At 36.0% G+C, this 20,423-nt stretch overlaps 1 protein-coding gene across 1 annotated transcript; it reads left to right on the top strand.

The window, feature by feature from the left end:
* The first annotated feature begins 443 nt into the window (after positions 1-443).
* rce1a (Ras converting CAAX endopeptidase 1a) lies at positions 444-9,457 on the top strand. Its single transcript, XM_084109802.1, has 8 exons — positions 444-781; positions 1,261-1,363; positions 2,803-2,886; positions 3,635-3,713; positions 3,992-4,159; positions 5,114-5,185; positions 5,268-5,330; positions 6,075-9,457. The coding sequence occupies exons 1-8, from the start codon at positions 618-620 to the stop codon at positions 6,299-6,301; spliced, it is 960 nt and encodes a 319-aa protein (XP_083965928.1). The 5' UTR covers positions 444-617; the 3' UTR covers positions 6,302-9,457.
* Positions 9,458-20,423: the final 10,966 nt, after the last annotated feature.

Genomic DNA, 20,423 nt, shown 5'->3' with positions numbered 1-20,423 from the left:
AGAATAAAACAGCTAAAACCGTCTAACTTGTTGATCAGAGTTATGTCTTTATCGAAATCCAAAAATGTTTTGGGGAGACCACTTGACAATAGACATAAACAAGCAAAGTAGTCAAAATATGCATGCACCAAATAATCTGCACAGATACAATTATGCAAGGAATGGCGTAGGATACAGTATGCATCATAGACTGGTATGCATACATACAGTAGGCCTATGTAATTATAAAATAGTTTTTTATTGCACGGTGGGATATTTATTTATTTAAAACGTATTAGGTTAAAGCGTCATAGCGTCCCAGTTATGAGTTTTATAAACAATACGTCGTTTTCCTTTACCCCATTTAATGTACAGTAACTGTATCATCATCAGCAACTGCAACCACACGAGTTGTGAATGGAAATATGGGATATGGGCCAGCAGGACCGTCTCGCATTGATGGCGTCATCCTGTGGCGCCAAAACAGTCTCTTCTCAGCTGCTTTCCAGAGTACCTCCATTGTGGACATACACTTATCTAGGATTAAAAACAAAATCCCGTGTGCGGTGTTTAATGTGTCACCCACACCTGCAGTTTTTCAGCGCGTCTTGTGGTTTTCAGCCCCTGTCGGTTTCGCCATGAAAGACGACGATGGTTTGACGGCAGAGTTTCGTTCAACTCAACTCCATGCTAATGTGGCGGCTGTTCCTGATGGGCTTTGCTGGGTGTCAATCCTCTCCTGTTTACTGCTCGCGTGCGCCTATGTTGGAAGTTTATACGTTTGGAAAAGCGATTTACCAAGGTATGGCTTGGAGACTTTGGCTGTGTCACAAAACATACCGAGCTCCCTAACTAGACAGCTTTTTTGACTATCATCGTTCGATTCGACGCTTAAATCATATTATATCATTCGAATGTTCAAAATATCGTTTGAATCGAATGTTCAAATACAGTTTGAATCGAACGTTCAGTATTGTTTGAGTCGAAAACATTTAAATATTGCTGTTCGAATAGAATGTTAAAAATTCAGGTCGAATGGAGCGTTCTAAACTATTTTTTGCTATATTTCTTGTGTTTTATATTTATTTTGTCGATAATTTGTTGTGGTAGCCGTATGTGAAGCTTGTCTTTTTTCCCCTCACTGTTTTTTTATGTTTGTCTTGATCATGTGACATAAGCTGCTGGTTAGATGATGCAAACGTATTACTGTGGAATGCATTAAAACAACACTGTTTGTTTGTTTGTTTGTTTGTTTGTTCGTTTATTTGTTTGCACCAACAGGGATCATCCTGCAGTGATAAAGAGGCGCTTCACTAGTGTACTGATTGTTTCCGCTCTGTCTCCACTGTTTGTGTGGGCATGGAAAGAATTCACAGGCATCCAGGTTAGTTTACTGCAACACAGATGTGTAATCCTTACAGTTGCTGGATGTGTTTACTGAAATTAAAATGGACAATTCTCATTTTGTGTGGAATATTGTAGTATTTATCAGTGGCGGTTCTAGCTTGTATGGCACCCCGGTTGAACTGCTGCGGCGCCCGGGGAGCGATTGGGGGTTAGGTGCCTCGCTCAAGGTTCACCTCAGTTGTGGGTAATAAGAGTGTAAGAGAGTGCTGTTCATTCACTCCCCCCACCTACATTTCCTGCCGGTACTGAGACTCGAACCTGCGACCTTCAGGTTACAAGCCGACTCTCTAACCATTAGGTCACAACTCCTCCAATGTTGACATAACTGCGACAAAATGATACTTTTTAGTACAAAAAAAAATGCTAAAATGTTATTTTGTTATAATAATGATTTTATAATGTCTAAACAAATCTAAATGATAAACTTGAGACTGGTGCTGCCATCTAATGGCTGTATACAATTCATGTTATTTTTTTTATTTTCACCATGGCACATTTTTTCATGTTGAGAATGAAATGAAATTGAGAAGTACATTTTCCAAACAAATTTGCTATTTTATATAAATGTATATATTTAAATCCATTAAAACCATACCCCCCCCCCCCCCCCCAAATGCACAACAGTAAAGTAAAAATATGAATATAATTAGTGATATTATTTTGTTTAAAATAATTAGTAAAAATTATATTGGTTTGTTTAAAAAATGTTACACTATGATGTTAAAGTCAAACTTTCTGTCTGGTTGCGTAAGCGCTAGTTGGCCAGAAAAAGGAATTTTGTTGCCCTATGTGTAATGCAAGCAACATAGCATAACATAACTAATATAAACCTATTTAGTATATGTATAATATTATACTCATAATGAGATGATAATGATAGCTGCATAGTACATATCTTTATTTTTTACACGTTTCCCCTCATAATTTTCCTAATTTAGGCTCCTGGTGGCTTAGACCTTTTTTCTTATCCATAATTTCAATTTGTGCTGATTTAGAACATCAATTCCCAATGGACAAAAATCAAGTCCCGCCCCTCATTTGTTTCTTGTTCGAGAAGCTGTTTACGAGTGTACTGGCTATATTTCACGCCGACTTCAAACATTTCAGGTTATGTGAACTTTAATATGTCAAAAGGTGATTGGTATAGAGGGATTTTGTAAAGAGAATTGTTTTAAAGCTTTGAAAGGCTAACCAAATTAATCAGATAAGTGAAAACATCAGTTTGAAATTTCTGACATTGTTTCCTTATTATGTGATATGTGTTTGTAGATCTCACTGCATCATACAATCCTGTTTATAGTTATAATAAAATAAAACGTTATTTTTTATTATTTTATTGTGAAACATTTTGCTTTGGTCTTTGTGCTTAATCTTATTTGATGGTGAAACATCAGACGTGTTTGATTTCTCCTTTAGCCTGGTCCCTCATTACTGGCCCTTATGGGGATCCGGTTGGAGGGGCTCATTCCTGCCATCATTCTACCGCTCCTACTGACCATGGTAAGTAAATGACAAAGTCTGTCCTTGGTGTTCTTTTTAAAAGGATATTTCACCGCTGGAAAGATGAATGTGTATTTAAATTGGGTCATTTATGTAGTAGAAATGTGAAATTATTTTAGAAGTTGGTTCCTTCTAGACTGAGAAAAGACTGAAAAATTTATTTTTGGCTCATGTGGATGAAAGACAACAACTCCCAGAATGCACTTGCTTTGCTGCCCTATAAGGCCAAGCCACGCCTACCTGCCAGAGGGCAGTATCGGAAGAAATGATATCGGAAGAAATGATACAACTAGGCTACTAGTTGACTCGAAACTGAAAAGACGCAGTTTTATCGTGAGATCCCCCTATGGGCGAGTTGATCACATGCGGAACGAGCTCCTCCTACTGGCTGTAGTCTCTCGCCTCTGGCCAGAAAAGCCTCTGATGATGCAAAATGACGATTTTTGCGTCATCAGAGTTTTTTTCCAGACACACAATACAGAAATCTCTCGTCTCAGGGGGACATGAGGGAGGGAAGCACGGTCATTCGAAAATACTACTGGGTTTCTACTGATACAAAGCTTAATACTAATCGGTGAAGTATCCCTTTAAACAATTATTAAACAAGCAGCAAACAGCAGTTTTCCTTGGGCCTAAAGCAAAGTGTTATCCAAATTCCTTCAAATTGCAGAAGAGTCCTTACATTAGACATCTGACCTGGCAGATTTTTTGTTTTATTTGATAATTTTATCACTTTCCTCTCTGTCAGGTGCTGTTTCTGGGCCCTCTGATCCAGCTAACCATGGACTGCCCCTGGGGGTTCATTGATGGGATAAAAGTTGTAGTCGGTAAGCAGCCTTTTCCTCTTCCAGTGATTTCTCCTGTGAATCTCTCTATTTATAAAGCTATTTCGGGGATTTTTATAATGTTAGTGAGCCGTCATGATGCTAAACTATTGTTAATGATTGCTGTCAGGGATCCTTAAATAAATTCTCATATCTGTTTTGGGGAAGTGGAATAGGCGGCCAACTATCAATCGACTAGACTGATCTTTGTTGCTGTAAAAGAGTCAGAAAGGCTGTAGTGTCATTGTTGTGAATGTGATTGATCTGTAATGTGTTTGCAGACCCATGCTTCTGGACGCTGTGTCTGAGCGACATGCGCTGGCTGAGGAACCAGGTTGTAGCGCCACTGACAGAGGAGCTGGTTTTTCGGGCATGCATGCTTCCCATGCTGGTACCCTGCGCCGGCCCCTCCACCGCAATCTTCACATGCCCGCTCTTCTTTGGTGTTGGTGAGTGGCGACTCGGGATGCTAACGATCAATTAATTGCTGATAATAATTGAATCCATATAACTTATTGATGGCCGATTAAGCAAGGTCATCTTTAGGGTGTGTGGTTTTGAGGTGCGTGCGCTAAAGAGGTCAAGGTTCATGATTTTCATCCTACTTTAGTCAACAAGAAATCGACTATCTACTTGCTTGATACACATCTTAATGTTATCTGTTTATCAGTGCATTTCTGGTTATTTTTTTATCAAATGTAATAACTTTCTCTGACTTTTGTCATCAAGTCCATGCAGATGAGGAAAATATTGCCAAATAATACTGAATATATTTTAAAATGTAATTTATTCCTGTGACACAACTGAATTTTCAACAGTTTTTTACGTCAGTCTTCTGTCACACGATTCTTCAGAAATCATTCAGGGGCAATGGCTGCTGACAGTTCAGCTTTACCATCAAAGGAATAAATTAAATATATATAAATATAAAATGTATTATTTTATTCATAATTATTGTAATAATATCTCACAGTGTTTTTTTATCAAATAAATGCAGCCGTAGTTATATGGCATAGTTCAATAACATGAAATGAAATCGTAATTATTCCAAACTGTTAACCGGTAGTTTAGACCGTGTACATTTTTATTTCATTGCAAGTTTTAATGTAATAAAGGTTGCTGCAATAATAGCAAAAAACAGATTTGAAAACTCCAGGGAAATGATTGTAGATACTCGGCACTTGATACCTGGTAATTGGGAACCTGAGCATTCCATACGGTTCTGGCGGAAAATCAACACACTCATGTCTTATTCACTACAGTAGGCATCACCCCTGTATTAATGTGTATTTGGCTGACCATCACATTTTATTTGCGTTGCTTTTGTAGACTATTATTGTAATGGTAGCCTTTTTTTTCTTCCTCCGTCTGTCTGTTTCTCTCTCTCTCTCGTGTGTCTGCAGCTCATTTTCACCATGTAATTGAGCTCCTGCGGTTCAGACAGGGCACTGTCTCAGGGATTTTCCTCTCTGCAGGTAACCGAGTCATTAGTTTACCGTCATCCATAGTGCGAGACATAATTACTCATGTCTGTGTTTGTTTGTGTGTCCTTTTCAGTGTTCCAGTTCTCCTACACGGCAGTATTTGGAGCTTATACAGCCTTTATATTCATCAGGACAGGTGCATCTGTGGTTTATCTTTAATACTACTGATGCTTATACTACTTCACAAGAGGAGTAAAAGTATAAAATATAAAAAGTTTTGTGTTAAAAAAGAATAATTTTCGTATTGTGACTATTTTCATGACAATTAAGCACATTGACTTTCGTGCTGAAAAAAAAATATCTATTTTTTTTTTACTGTAATGCACTTTAAAAAATAATAATTATTTGCATTAAATTGTCTTGTATTTAATAATTATGCATCATGATTTTTTTTTTTTTGTGGTATTCCCTTAATTCCACTTCTGTTAAAAATATTGCATCCAGACATGATGATGATTCTTACTGTAAATTGAGAATTACAGTTAATAAGAATAATTTTTAGTTTGCATTACTGACAGTCATGATAATTTAGGAAGGAATTATGCTGGGAAGGAAGTATTTGTGGTATTGCCTTTATGCTGGTTTTATTATAAAAAATAATTATGAGAAGACATGATGATAGTTCTTACTGTAAATTGAGAATTGCAATTATAACATCTGTTAGTTTATATTACAGACAGCAATAATATTTAGGGAAGAAATTATTTAATTGTCATGAAAATAATATACAATGCTTTGTTTTCTTTCTGTAATTCCTTATTTTTTGTGACCTGGAAATTGTATTGACCTGGCAACATTTATTGTAGTTCTGATATAGCTATATTTGTAACAAACGAATTGCAACCGCTCACAAATAAATACCCTGTTTGTGTGTCTCTAGGTCATTTGGTGGGTCCTGTGCTGTGTCATTCCTTCTGCAACTACATGGGTTTTCCAGCTCTCGGCACGGCCCTGGACCACCCGAACCGCCTCACGATTCTCTCTTTCTACGTGCTGGGCGTCGTTCTCTTCTTCCTCCTCCTCTTTCCCATGACTGACCCGCTCTTCTACGGTTTGCCCACACCCGTCTGCACCCTGACCTCCACTCATGGGTCCATCTGCTCCTGATCCATCCCTACCTCCATCCTGCGTCGCATCCATTCCTTCTCTCCAGCCGTTTGAAAAGGTTTTGTTGCTGGTTTCACCAGGAGAGCGAGGGTCGGCTGGAGAACAGGTATGAAAATACACAGCCTCCGTGAGGTGCTTGGAAGAACTCGATGGAAAGCAAAACATCCTCAGGTTTCACTGGAAGTTCTTTTTACCATTCAGCCGACGTTGCGTTATCAAGTGACTTCAGGCCTGCGTTTGACAAAGACCAGTTGATTATATGCGTCTGCATGTTTATATGACAACATTTCCGTGTGTTTATCATGAGATTGGTGCTGGGGATAAAGATCAGACACAATTACAGGTTTCCTGGGAAGATTTGTACACTGAAATGTGCATTTCTTACATGCAAAACTCCCTATTTTTCTATTCTGATATTAGAATCTTGCCCAGATACACATACATTGGTCTGGTGCCGTTACTTGAGGACGACATTTGTTTTTCCAGACGTTACAGATATTCTTTTTGCTTTACTCTTGTTTTTTATTGTCTAGAAATCGCATCACTCAATTCACTAGGCTTAAATCTAGATAAATGTATTTAGGTACACTATTGGAGCAATAGACCTTGACCTATTAGAATAACAAGATTTAGTGAGTGTGTATCAGAAGTTGAATTGCCCTGAGCACACAGCTTTTTGTGTTAGTCTAGACAGAATTGTGGCCTCGAGCACAACGTTTCAAATTAGGAGGTCTTTTTAGCACATTGGTAGGTCTTGCCATGGCCGTTTGTTCATTAAAAAAAAAAAAAAAATCACTAATACCAATTACTGTTTATACTGTATAGAGATCATTTGTACAATTTCAGGATATTCAGTGATAGGTTTTGACCAATGTTATTTCATTCATATTTAATGCAGAGCTAAATATATTCTTTTTACGTCAACATAGGAATTTCATTGTTAATTTAGTAGGTAGCACTGGAGGATATTGAGGTAGATTTAACGCTTTTGCTTTAGAATTGGTGGAAATTCCAACACTTTCTATTCATGACGTTACTGTGTAGTCATAAACAAACTGCAGCAACATTGAAACTACCTAGCCTATATCAGAGGATTAAACCTTGAGTTCTTTAACCGATATGTTTTAGGTTCTAAATCGAAATGCTAAGCTTTTTTATAGATCTTTTATACATTACAAAGGACATAGTCATGATCTCATGAATTTTTAAGTGGGTTCTTTCTTCACCGTGAAATGTTCGTGAAAACTCATACCACTGAACTGCATGCTGCTACACTGGTGACATATGGATGTTCGGATGATGATTGATACAGAATCACCAAATATAACTCGCATAACTGCTTATAGGCGTAGTTCACCAAAAAATTAAATTCTGACATTTTTAATATTTAGTCACCCTCATGTCGTTTCTTCTGTAATAGACCACAAAAGGAGATGTTAGTCAGAATGTTCATGCTGCTTTTTCCATATAAGTGAAAGATTATACTTCACATGTGCTATGTTCCACTAATTTGTGTGGCACATATTCAAATTTACCTCATTAGGAAATGTATCTAACGTCATCTTTAGTGTTCTGTGGAAGAAAGATCAAAATGAGGGTGAGTACATTTTTAATTTTTGTGTGAACTATCCCTTTAAGTTGGCAAATGCGGCTTGCTACTCAGAATAGAGGCTGCTTTGTGCAGAACATAAAATGTTATGTAGTTGTTTTTTGGTTTCAGTTCTCATTAAATGTGAAAGCAGAGTATATAGAGAGAGTATATAGAGCTATCATCTATTAATATATTGGTATGGCTTGCCCTGACATTCATTATGTGTAGTGCATAGGGGTCGATCATAGACCTTTCTGTGTTGTGAGAGACCATGCAAGCATTTTAAGCAATAGTCTCACAAACAGGATCAAATCAGGGATTTCCATCTAGTGCCAAGTAAGAGGTTTGTTTGGGGTGTTTCTTTTTATTCATTCCCAAAGTAATTAATTATTTGACTCTCTATAAAGATAACCTTTATCTTCACTTGAACAGCCAAAGTTATGGTAGGAATTTATCGCAACTTGTCCAAGGTACTGCAGTGATCTGGTTTACTAGTCTCTAGCATTGAAAGAAGTGTGTGTTTTAAGTGTGCCATAGTGAATATGACTGTATCATCGTGTTTACACCTAGAGAATGCTGTATGTGAGCACTGTTTGCCTGTGACTGGCTGCACTGAATGCTGCTTTAGTCTAGTTGCTTGCACGCGTTACGGTCAACAGAGGGCGCCATTGTTGTGTTTTTGTGTTCTTTCGTTTTCCCGTGTTTTTATTCATCTATTTGTCCGTTTTGTTTTGCATATGTAATCCTGTTATTAGATAATTTAATTAAACTATCATTAAAAAAATGCCCTGATACTGAAAATACATGTTGAAGAAGGTAAACTTTTAAACTATCTGTGGAAATTCACTCATTGTTCCAGATTTGCTTGATAATTGAGTCATGAGATGCTGAGTGGTTAAACTGCACTATGGGATGTTGAGTTGTGATTGTTTAAGGAACGCTGAACACACTTGCTGTCAGCGCTGTGATTGATCACTGGTGTAACTTTTAGATGAAGAATGCTCGTAGTTAATACGTGTCGGAAGCTTGTCACCCATTCCTGTCCAAGATCTGTCCCTGTCCTGTTCTCACTTTCTCTCTTTGAAGTTTCTGCATTCATTAATTTTACTAGAGAGGGTTTTTTTTCTTTCTTTTTTCCTGTCATCGAGTTCACAGTGTTCTTTCTTTAATCTGGTTAGTTGCAAGCAAATTATTCGCACCTGGCTTACGTTTGGATGCTTTGAATGTCATATTTACAGTAAGGAGGAGCAAGACATTCAAATCTATTTTTGCAAATGTGAAAAAGTAGCTGAGCACTGTTTTAGCTCGTTGAAACATCACCTGTAAAGTACGTGAGAATGATGAATTGAATAGACTGGTTTGTGATTACAAACAAGTCTGATGTTTATACTGAGAGATATATTTTATAATCAAATCTATTTTGGAGAATAATGTGCATGCTTGTTGTTTTGGATTAATGTGCGATGCAAATCACAAATGTTTTATGACAATCTTTCTGGGGGTCTTTCAATCCACTCTGCGAAACTCTGCCGTTTGTAAATAAATGAATGATTTTTTTAAACGCCTCACTTAGTGTTGTGTTTTCTTTTTACTCTCTTTATTTCTGTATCTCTTCAAAGATGAAGTGTGTCATTTCTTTCCCGAACACTCCGGCCATTGTTCGGACAAACAGGTAATCCTGCCTTAAACTCGAGCTCAGATAAATGCAGTGTTTTTAAAGCTCTGCAGTGTTCACACTTTCAGAGGAAATCAACATCTGATATAGGGGTGGGGAAAAAAATCGATTCTTAGATGAATCGCGATTCGGGACGTGGACGATTCTGAATCGATTCACAAATGTCAAAAATCGATTTTCAAAAAAAAAAAAAAAAAAAAAAAAAAAATCTAATAACGTAACATTGAAGGAACGCAAAAGGCGGAACTCTGAAGCGGACGTGCAGTGCGCGGACAGTCTGTGGCGTGCACATAACAGAGACGCGCACATAACAGACGCATGATGGCTGGGCGCCAAATCCGAACGGCACCAGAGAATGTCTTCGTTAAAAGCTAACGTATGGAACATTGGCAATTTCATTGTGATCTATTTAGTATTTTTTTGTATGAGAGCTAATTTCTGTATTGTTTAGTTTTCACATCAATATGCCGTAAACCGATCTGATCTGTATGCAATATGTGCAATGCCAGTCACAAAAAGTTACATTTTGACTGGAAGTTACTCTCTGCAGATGTTCATTCACTTTCTTTGCTATTTTTGATTGTGGTATACAGCAAACATTTCAAGTCATAACTCTTTATTATTTAGTTGTGTATAAGTCAAGAGCGACTTTGTATGTTACTAATTATTCAGAATATGCATTAGTCCACAAGCATTATACGTTATGATAGCTTCTGGTACATAATTCTATATTTTTGAACGAAAACTGTTTGTGAATTTGCTACAGCAAAATGTTTTTTTTTGTCTGAAGGATTATATTGCTCATTGGAAATAACAAGAGGATATTGGTTAGAAGTCTATTATTAAATGCTAGAGATTCAGAATATGCTGAAGTTTGTATTAATTTACTACAAGTATGCTGCTAGTACAGGCACACATTTATTTTCCTGTTGGTTCTCAGCAATGTTGGGACATATGCTGGCAAATGTAACCTTACAGTTGACTTGCCAAATCACTTCCATTTGTTTTATTAATACAATTAATATAGGAAGTATTGGAAGTAAGTTCGTTATGGGTCATCATAAATACTTTGCTTTAAAAGTACCAAGTAAAAATATTTTTTCAATGTTTTTGATAAAAGGCACTTCCCTGAGAATTGAACTTAATAAATGTGAAAAAGACACTTTAATGTCTCCGTTTGTCATTCTGTATTGCAAAGCAGATGAGAGTAGATCATGATCCGAAACCTGATTAGAAATCATTATGAATAAAATCGAAATGTTTTGAATCGAAAATCTTTTTGAATCGAAAATCGATTTTGAATCGAATCGTGGCCTCAAGAATCGGAATCGAATCGAATCGTGAGATGGTAAAAGATTCCCACCCCTAATCTGATATATATATTATTTGCTTGCTAAACTGGGATGGAAGAACATTTTTATGACATTGGAAAAGATAAACACTTCAGCTTTAAGTGATATTAGAATTATGGAAGCATTTCCACTACAGGTTTTAAAAAGGTAATAGTGGCTTTATTTATTGTAATGGCAGCTTTTATATTTTGTAGTTGCTTTAATATCTTACAAATATAATGTATCTTCTTTTTCTCATAGTTGCAAATGTATTTCTCGCAATTGTGACTTTATATCTTACAACGTGACTTTAACTTTTCTTTTTTTTTTTTACTTTAATGCGTAAATATGCTTGAATTTGTTTCTGCAGAAACTGAATATATTTACACAATGTAAATCCCCATATTATGCTATTTAAAAGGTTCCCTAATTTGATTTTGAAGGTCTCCAACAATAGGTTTGCATGAATCCAAGGTCAAAAACACTTTAAGCTTCTCATAATATCCATTGCACATCACCTCATTTCTCAAAGAGTCTGAAGACGGTTCATTCAAAGATCCAGTCTCTCTAAACCCCTCCTTTCCAAGAGTCTACTCTGCTCTGATTGGTCAGATGGCCCAGTCTGTCTGTTGTGATTGGTTTACTCTGCTCTGATTGGCCAAAAGGCCCAGTTTGTTGTGATTGGTCTACCACTTACAGCGCATGTCGGAAACAGACGTCTATTACCATATCTAAATTTCAGATCCGGAGGCTTCCTCGGCACTTGATACACAATGATACGAACAGGAACGATGGCGTCCAGCGTGAGTCCTGATCCTTTTGAAGTGAATCAAAGTGGATTCACAGCACTGAAAACAGCGTCTTCTCGACATATCGACATCATGAACTGAGCTCTTCCAGTCTCAGCTTCAACTACAGTGTTTGAGGGTCAAAGCAGATGTTGTTCGCTGACAAACAATGATGACCATAGACTGGCATTATGCAAATTTATTACGTTGTTACTTCGGTATGTAACAAGAAGAGAGACTGGAATTACTGACGACACGTTTCAGCAGTTCAGAATAGATTCTTTCTTTTAGGAGACAATAATGCATTTTGATCTTTAAAACTTTCTAGACCTTTTACATTCACAAACAGCAATATTACACACTGCATGAAAAGGTAATGTCTTTGACATCTCCTTTTCTCCTTTGACAGTTTGTCATCTCCTTTTGTTCTTAATTGTGTTACCAGTGTTTGACCACCAGGGAGAGGTGTTATGATAAACATTTTACATTTATGCAATATTTAAGATATGCTTGTATTTAAAATTCTTCCCTGTTCATGCACCCTACTATTTATTCATTTCAGTACAAGTAAGCTGACAGCTCATCTTTTGACATTTTTGAGCGCTGACAAAACTAGGCCAAGAACACTTGTGGATTGACAATACCATTGTGGTCTCGTTCAGCCACAGTAGCATGTCACGACGTCTGTCTGTTCTCCCCTCTCTTTTAGATCTTGTGAATGTGTGAATATTTTAGAGGTTGTACCCATAGAATCATTCTTTGCAGGCTTGGGCTTGAATCACATGTCATCTCATCTGTGATGATTCATTTGCTTCATACAAATCAGAAAATAGAGTCGGTAAGAGTTTATAATAAAAAATACAGTAATATTGTGAAATATTATTTTTATATTGTATTATATTTGAATGTAATTTATGTAAGTTCAAATTCAAATCTAAATTATATAAAAAAACGTACCCCAAACTTTTGAATGTGTGTGTGTCCGTCCGTATTTTCAATTCCGTTCAATGTGATTTTGAATGAAGAAAAACCTTACTCACCCGAATCTTTTAAGCGGTTATAGTTATCATTATTTTATGTTTTTAAATCACATTGAAACAGCATGGAGAGGTCTTTTGCTTTACGGCTCTGTATTTCAAAGCACTGTTCTATGCTTCGCTTTCTTTCTTTTTGCCGGTCTGTTTTCTATCTCTTTTGAGCATCTGTCTTTTTCAAAAGCTTGGCCAAAGCTTTTGAACGGAGAGCTGTGAAAACTGCATTAACAAAGCAAAACTCCATCTACTGCATGAATTGTCGTGAAAGCTTCTCTTAGTCAAATCTTAATTAAATCCAAATGAATGTGAGTGCTTATCTTGATGAGTAATGCTGTTTTGCTTTAGTCTTGCTTGATTTAACCCGGTGAGAGTACATTGTTGACATGGAGTATCAATGCAAGCAAATGAACCGAAGACTGCAATTTTTGTTATTAATATCGACCTGTTGGGTGAAGAAATCTCTGCAGGCGACCTGTAGCGAAGAAACATTTGGAAGGAACTGGTAATGACTCCTTTGGATAGATGAACATAAACATCAGGCTTTTTTTTTGGGGGGGCCCTGATAGAATTTTCATCTTTATTCAGGCATATTTTTGGGGCATAATAAGAGTAGTGATTGGACATTGGTTTTGTAGGTGCATGGTTGATTACTGACTTAAGTCAAAAGATCCCGTTCCTAAGTATGGAAATGTCCTAAATAGTGTACTTGACTGTGAAGTTCAAAACATTAGAGTGTCCCATTTGTCATCATGGTTTTCAGAAGGGTGCTTATAAGTGCTCTCTGTGCACTTTTTGCCGAGGCTGCTCTGATGCGGCCTTCACAACAGAGTAGGCTATTAGCATTATGTCACCAAAGTGTGAAATCTTAGTCACAATGAAATCAAATTTGCCATTCTTTTTTTATGGAATGTTGCCGTATTTATTTTAAATGATTTATGTGTGCGCTTTATTATTATTAAAAATCATGTGCCCTGGTAATCTCTAATAAAAATAACTTGACTGATGCGTTTACTACGGGACAACCTCCTCACATGTGATCGACCAATAGCGAACCACAACCATCCAACGATCCAATGAATTACTGCTGAACAAAATCAAGTCCCACCCTACTTTTACCTATACGTGCTTTACGTTACGTATACGACGGATATACGTCACAACAGGGAAGAAAAGACTAATGCAACTTCTGTTTCAAATTGCATCGTTGAGAGAGAAAAAACAACACCGCTAAAGTAGTTGCATTAGTATAAAAGTATATACATTCAGAAATAATGTTAAATACTGGTAAATAAAATTAAATATAGTTCTAATCACTCCACAACAAATTTGTTCGATGGTATTCAGATTGGTCTGAAGTACAAAGCAAACATGGTGGCATTCATAAACATTAAATTTAATTATCAATTATAAACACCAAGCATAAACAGAAAACACTTTTATTCAGAAATATGTTTACATGGAATTTTCATGCATCACCCAAATGCATTTTAGATTTTCAATCTGAAATGTCAAGTTTATGGATTGTTATATTGACCTTGTGTTTGTCATGTAAATTTCCTTGATGCTAACATGGCGTTAACTTGATAAACAAACGAACCAAGCCTAAACAAAGCTACCTGCGAGTGGGATATGCGCTATACAAAAACATAAGTCACTTTGGAATATATAAGTTGCAGCACATTTTAGATGATCGAAAAATATGGCTCATTCTTTAAAATACGGTAAGTGAACAAATTGTCAGCTGGATCATTCAACATTTTGGCAGAAATTAATGTTGCTAATAAATGCACAGAAATGAACATTTGCTATTCATCACACAAGAGAATGCATGTAAATTCATGTATTTAAATATCACACCTGGCCCTTTTTATAAAAAAACAGGGCATATGACTACTTGTCATATTATTTCAGTTATTTCATTATATAAAAAATAATAATAAAAAAATAGGGAGTTCATTGATTTTTCAGAAAATGAAGCTGAGGAGAAAACCAGGAATGCAGCTTCAAAAATCTTTCACCAGGTTTATATTCCTGGAAGAGGCTATACACCATCTGTTTAAATCTGATATTTCCTTGCCTTCTCTTGTTTGTACTCTGTTTATTACATGCATACTTGAATACCAAGGAAAGCCGAGGCTAAAATGCAAGGTTTCATGCAGACTGACATTGAATCTATATATATATTCTACCACCATAACAGTCCTGAGAGAGTTGTAGAATTGCCAGTGTGGCTCGATACTGAGTTTCTGCACAGTTTGGAGAAGCAGATTTCAGGGAACTTTCTCTTTCCTGTTTCTAAGGAAGGGGCGCGTTGAACGTTGTCCTGCGGTGACCTTTCAGCAGACGGGTCTCTAGAACGCTTAGATTTGCCTGTGCATCAAATTACAGTAACCTTAACGTCTTTAGCAATGTGTTTATGAACATAAGTGATTATTTTACAGTGGAAGAAAATAGTATATAAACTAAAACTGTAACTACATATATAATATAGTTAATTTGAAAGGCTACATTTAAGCCCTGGTGTATAGTGGGCCTGAAAAACTACTTGGACAATGATATCACAATGATCGAATTGGCAAAGGATAACGAAATATATGATATGATATGTTTTTATATTATATTTTGTTTTCACTTCATATATTGTTTTATTTTATATAATGCTTTAACATATTGTTTTTCCATTTTCCATCATTTAATTTTATTAGAGGAACACAATAGCTGTGTCCAAATTCAGAGGCTGCATCCTTCGAAGGCCAAATGCGTCTCAGTGGCTATGGAGACGAGAACAGTCCTCCGTAAGCCAGACCGTCCCATTTTGCAGCGCTCGATCCGACCTTTGTGGCCTTCGAAGGATGCAACCTCTGAATTGGGACACGGCTTATGTAACTTTTGGCCTTGTTATCATTGTTTTGGTTGTGCTTCGGCTCTGCTGATGAATATGGTTCATGGCAACACATGGAAATCCCCAAATATTGACATCTGAGCATGTAAGTGCAATATTTTATGCTGTTGTTCTGACTTATTGGAAACACTGATATTTTTGAATGAATGATGTTACAAAGTTATCATGGCGATTGCCAGTCTTATGGTCAAACATATTGCATATTTTTAATAACTGATATTCTGGCCAAAGAGTAAGAGATCATCCCACTGCTCATAAAACATTCACAACTAGACTTCAGAGATATAACCAGTTTAGATGAAAAGGATCTCAAGCTGACTAGCTGAAGACGTTACTGTAGCTTTACCCATTAATAGACACGGTACTTCCTTGAAAATAAAATCCAGCACAGCACTACAACAACCATAAGGAAACGACCCTTCACAATAGATAATGCTTTACAGTGAACTCTGTTAGAGCTACATATGGCAGTTATCTGTTCAATAAAATACCTTTCTCACCTGTTGAGTAATAAAAACACCATCTCCGTGTAACTTTTTCTAAACATTTCAAATCCCTCAGTTCTCGCCATCTCCAAAAAGCCAAGCCCATGTTGATTCTTGTTTTATTACGAGCTCTGTCATGTTCTCTTTTTGCCAGCAGATTCTCCTCCATAGTAGCCGGAGTTTCTCTATTTACTCATTATTTATTTTAATTTTTTCTCTATTTACAGATATGACGAGAGACACACAGGCATATTGACTTGTTAATTTTGAACAAACAGTTTCATTGTGTACTTTGAAATGGAAATGGAAATGGATAGATACTCTGTTCAAATTGAGCATCACATTGAGACCAGTTGTTTAAAAGTAAAGTAAAAGTTAATTCCGAGAAAAGGGTCATAATCACTTGTTTTGCAGAAGCCAGTTGGTTTGAAATGTTGTATCTAATGCCATGGCATTCAGACATTTTTAAGTGTGACTTCATTTCTTTTCAGTTGTCCTCTAACTTTACCATTACGTTTGAAATATTGCCTCCTATTGTGTGGTGATTCACACTCTATTTTCTTTTCCCAAAAAAAGCAGCATTATACCTCTTTTGCTGTTGTATGACAACAGATGGCGGTGATATTTGAAGGGGTGGAAGAGACAGTGTTGTCGGTAATGAAGGTGCTCTTGCTGAGTGCACATTTCCCAAGATCTTAATAGATTCGCAGTCTGTGAAGACAGTTTATCTTTAGGAACTGAAGCACTGCATTTCACGGTATTTGCCGCCTGTCTGATGACACGATGATGGAAGAGTTTCCAGCCGTTGTTGTTTTTATGCTTTGCAGTTACAGTGGCGCATGAGGCATTATCTCTAGGCAGTGTTCTTTCCCACGGAGAAAAATAATGACAGCGTGTGCGCCCATCGCTCTCGGTTGTGTCTCTGCCGCATGAAGTCATGTCTGTCTTTCGTACATAGTTGTCACTCTCCTGCCAGTTGAGGTGTTGAGGTATAAACCATCCCACATGCTGAATTGGATTACCCATTATTCACAAACCACTACACCACCTGACCCTGTCTTATCCCTGTTTGTTTATTAAATAATTTGCCTCGTTTAATTATGCCTTCAGTCCACTTGTGAAAATGCTTCTATTTTGCATTAATTTAATACCTTAACAGTGTGAGTGAAAAATGTAATTGAAAAATGAATGAATTGTTAACATTTTACAATAAAGTCTGTTAACATTATCGCTAACATGAGTTTTTACAGAATTTATTAAATTTGTAGTATTCATTATTAGTATAATGTTAAAGATATAAATGAAGTTGTTTGTGTTACTTTATAATGCATTGACTAATGTTAACCGATACAATTTGATTTTTATAATGTATTAGTAATTGTTGAAATTAAGAATAATAAATGCTTTAGATGTATTGCTCATTGTTCGTTCATGTTATCTAGTTAATTAGTGTCAGCAAATGAGACCTTATTGTAAAATGTTACTCATGATATGTATTTCTTAGCATTTATTTTGCCTTACTTTCGCTGTAATGACTGCAGCACTCGAGCTGCATGATTTCCATTTCTTTATTCATTTGCATCATTTTTCTTGTTCCATTTTTCTTTTAAAGGGGTCAAGACATGACATATAAGGGGTCTTTTGACATATAATCATCATTTCCCTCTGAATTTAGGGATAAGTTGTGGGTAGGCTTAGTTAATCCCTCGCTCTTGTGTATTATTCAGTTGTGGTGTCGTGAGGTTATGGTCTTTGTCATGGCTGTGTGTCGCACAACCTTGCTGTTATAAAACTGACAGCTAGCTTTGTTGTCTGACAATTTTCTATGTGGAATGTCAGTTTTCAGCTGAAAATGTTTCTCTTTCAATAGTTGTGAAAAGAGAAGGTTATTAGGGTGCCTTTAAAAAGCCAATGAATTGAGAATACAGCTATTCATCTCTATATGCTCACTTAAAGGGATAGTTCACCCGAAAAGGAAAATTCTGTCATTCACTCATCCTCAACTTATTCCAAACCTGTGTGAATGTCTTTATTCTGTTGAACACGAGAGAAGATATTTTGAAGAATGTCTGTAACCTAACTGATGTGCCCCATTGGCTTTTTTTCCCCGTACAATGAACGTCGGGTCCATCAACTGTTTGGTTGCCCATATTCTTTAAAATATCTTCTTTTGTGTTCAACAGAAGAAAGAAATTCTTACAGGTTTGGAACAACTTAAGGGTGAGTAAATGATGACAGAATTTGTATTTTTGGTTGAAATATCCCTTTAAAATGTATTGTACTATCTCATTAAAGCTGTATAATAAGAAAATGTTACCTGAGCATCATATCAGCATATTAAAATTATTTCTGAAGGATCATGTGACACTGAAGACTGGAGTAATGATGCTGAAAATTCAGTTTTGAATCACAGGGATAAATTACATTTTAAAATATATTAAATTAGAGAAGTTATTTTAAATTGTAATAATATTTCACAATATTACTGTCTTATGTTGGTGAGCATAAGACTTAAAAGAAACAAAAAACATTAACAAATAGTTTCTCACCTTCTTTCAAGCCATTTAGATCTATTTGCAAATAATTCCAAAATTTATTTTCTAATTCAAATATTTTTGGGGATATCAATCCATGTGAAAAAGACGTACGATTAAATGTATTAAAAATGTACTTTTTAGTACAATACACATAATGCATTTTTAATAAATTTAATAAACTTTTTCACCTGGGAAGACTTCTGTTTTTACCAACTTTAGAATTAACCTTGAGATGCGTGACTTAAAGCTGTCATGTTCTCTGCACTTTTTATACCCTGAACTGAAGTGGCACAGATTTGTTACCCAAATTAAATAAAATGCAAAGAAAACTGGCCGTTGGGTTCTCCAAAAATAAGCCAATAAGATGAAATGCTTCTCAATGGGAAACCTGAGCTATTATCCTAGCTCTCCAAAGCGAACAGCATGAACATATTGGAAACAGATAGTGTTTAGTGAAACAGAAAGCAACATGCTTTGCTTTGACTTCTTCTGCATTCTGAAATCAACCCGTACGTTTGCTCTAATTCAATTTACCCGTGCACTACAGAACCACGGCCTTGTTCGATCCCATGTCACTCGGAACCACTTTCCCCGTTTCCTGTGGTTGTTGCAGTTCGGGGCTGCGGACGCTGAGGTGAAGGGTAAATCAGGAAGGCTGAATGTGGAAGGTCTAATTCCATCGTCCTCCAGAGACACTGAGCACACAAACGCAGAAGTTATACTGACAAAATTCTCCTGGCAAGACAGTAACACAATACCCCCTTAAGATGGGAACTCGCAGAAGTAACGTGCAACAGGAAAAACGTGTATAGTAAAATCTAAATGAGAGTCAGTGAAAGTTTTAAATATCTGATTAATTGTCGCTTTAGGCCATATGCGATATGCAGTGCATTTCAAATGGTCTTAAGCTGTCAAGACATGGAAATTCAATCAAATCAATCACATTTCTTACAAAAGAATATTGCACAAAGGGTCATATTTCACCCTAAAATCAAAATGCTGACACATGATATTTTGAATCATTAACAATTATTACGTCGTCTGGCATGAGATTGAATCAGTGTTCATGCGGTAGATAATATATTATGGCTATAGACCACTTACCTTTCTTTCAACCAATAATCACCTAATTAATATTCATAAGCCTACCTAATAAGGTTTACATTGTGCGTTCGATTGTTCCTATGTCCTCGATTTGCATAAATTCAATCTATTTTTAGTACCATTTAGGTAAATTGCATTGTGATATTTTGAAGACGATTTACAATTACAATTCTAATTTACAATTTAAATAGTTTTGACATACAACTGGTGAAAAAGTTTTGCTTATTAGTCATGTAATTCTGTAGTCTTCATTTAGCAAATAAATACAATTATTGGCATTGAATAATAAAGTTGTAGAGATAAATGTTGTAAAGATGTAATTACTATACATGTATAATAATAATAATAATAATTATTATTATTATTATTGAAAGAAATTATTACTTTTATTTAGCAAGGACAATAATTTGGTCAAAAGTGACAGTAAAGACATGTTACGTAATAAATATTTCTAGTCATCAAAAAAATACTGAAAAGGAAATGATCATGGATTCCACTTAAATATTAAGCAGCACAACTGTTTTCATTATTGATATAAGAAATGTTTCTTGAGCATCAAATCATCATATCAGAATGATTTCTGAAGGATCATGTGACACTGAAGACTGGAGTAATGATGCTGAAAATTCAGTTTTGAATCACGGGGATAAATTACATTTTAAAATATATTAAATT

The sequence above is a fragment of the Abramis brama genome (genome assembly GCF_963993115.1).
Source record: "Abramis brama genome assembly, chromosome: 3".
NCBI lineage: Eukaryota > Metazoa > Chordata > Actinopteri > Cypriniformes > Leuciscidae > Abramis > Abramis brama.
This window is presented reverse-complemented; position numbering and strand designations above follow the sequence as displayed.

Coding starts and splice junctions, on each gene's coding strand:
- rce1a (XM_084109802.1), top strand. CDS start 618: ATGAAAGACGACGATGGTTTGACGGCAGAGTTTCGTTCAACTCAACTC. Junction 782..1,260: donor TGGAAAAGCGATTTACCAAG/GTATGGCTTGGA, acceptor TTGCACCAACAG/GGATCATCCTGCAGTGATAA. Junction 3,714..3,991: donor TGGGATAAAAGTTGTAGTCG/GTAAGCAGCCTT, acceptor ATGTGTTTGCAG/ACCCATGCTTCTGGACGCTG.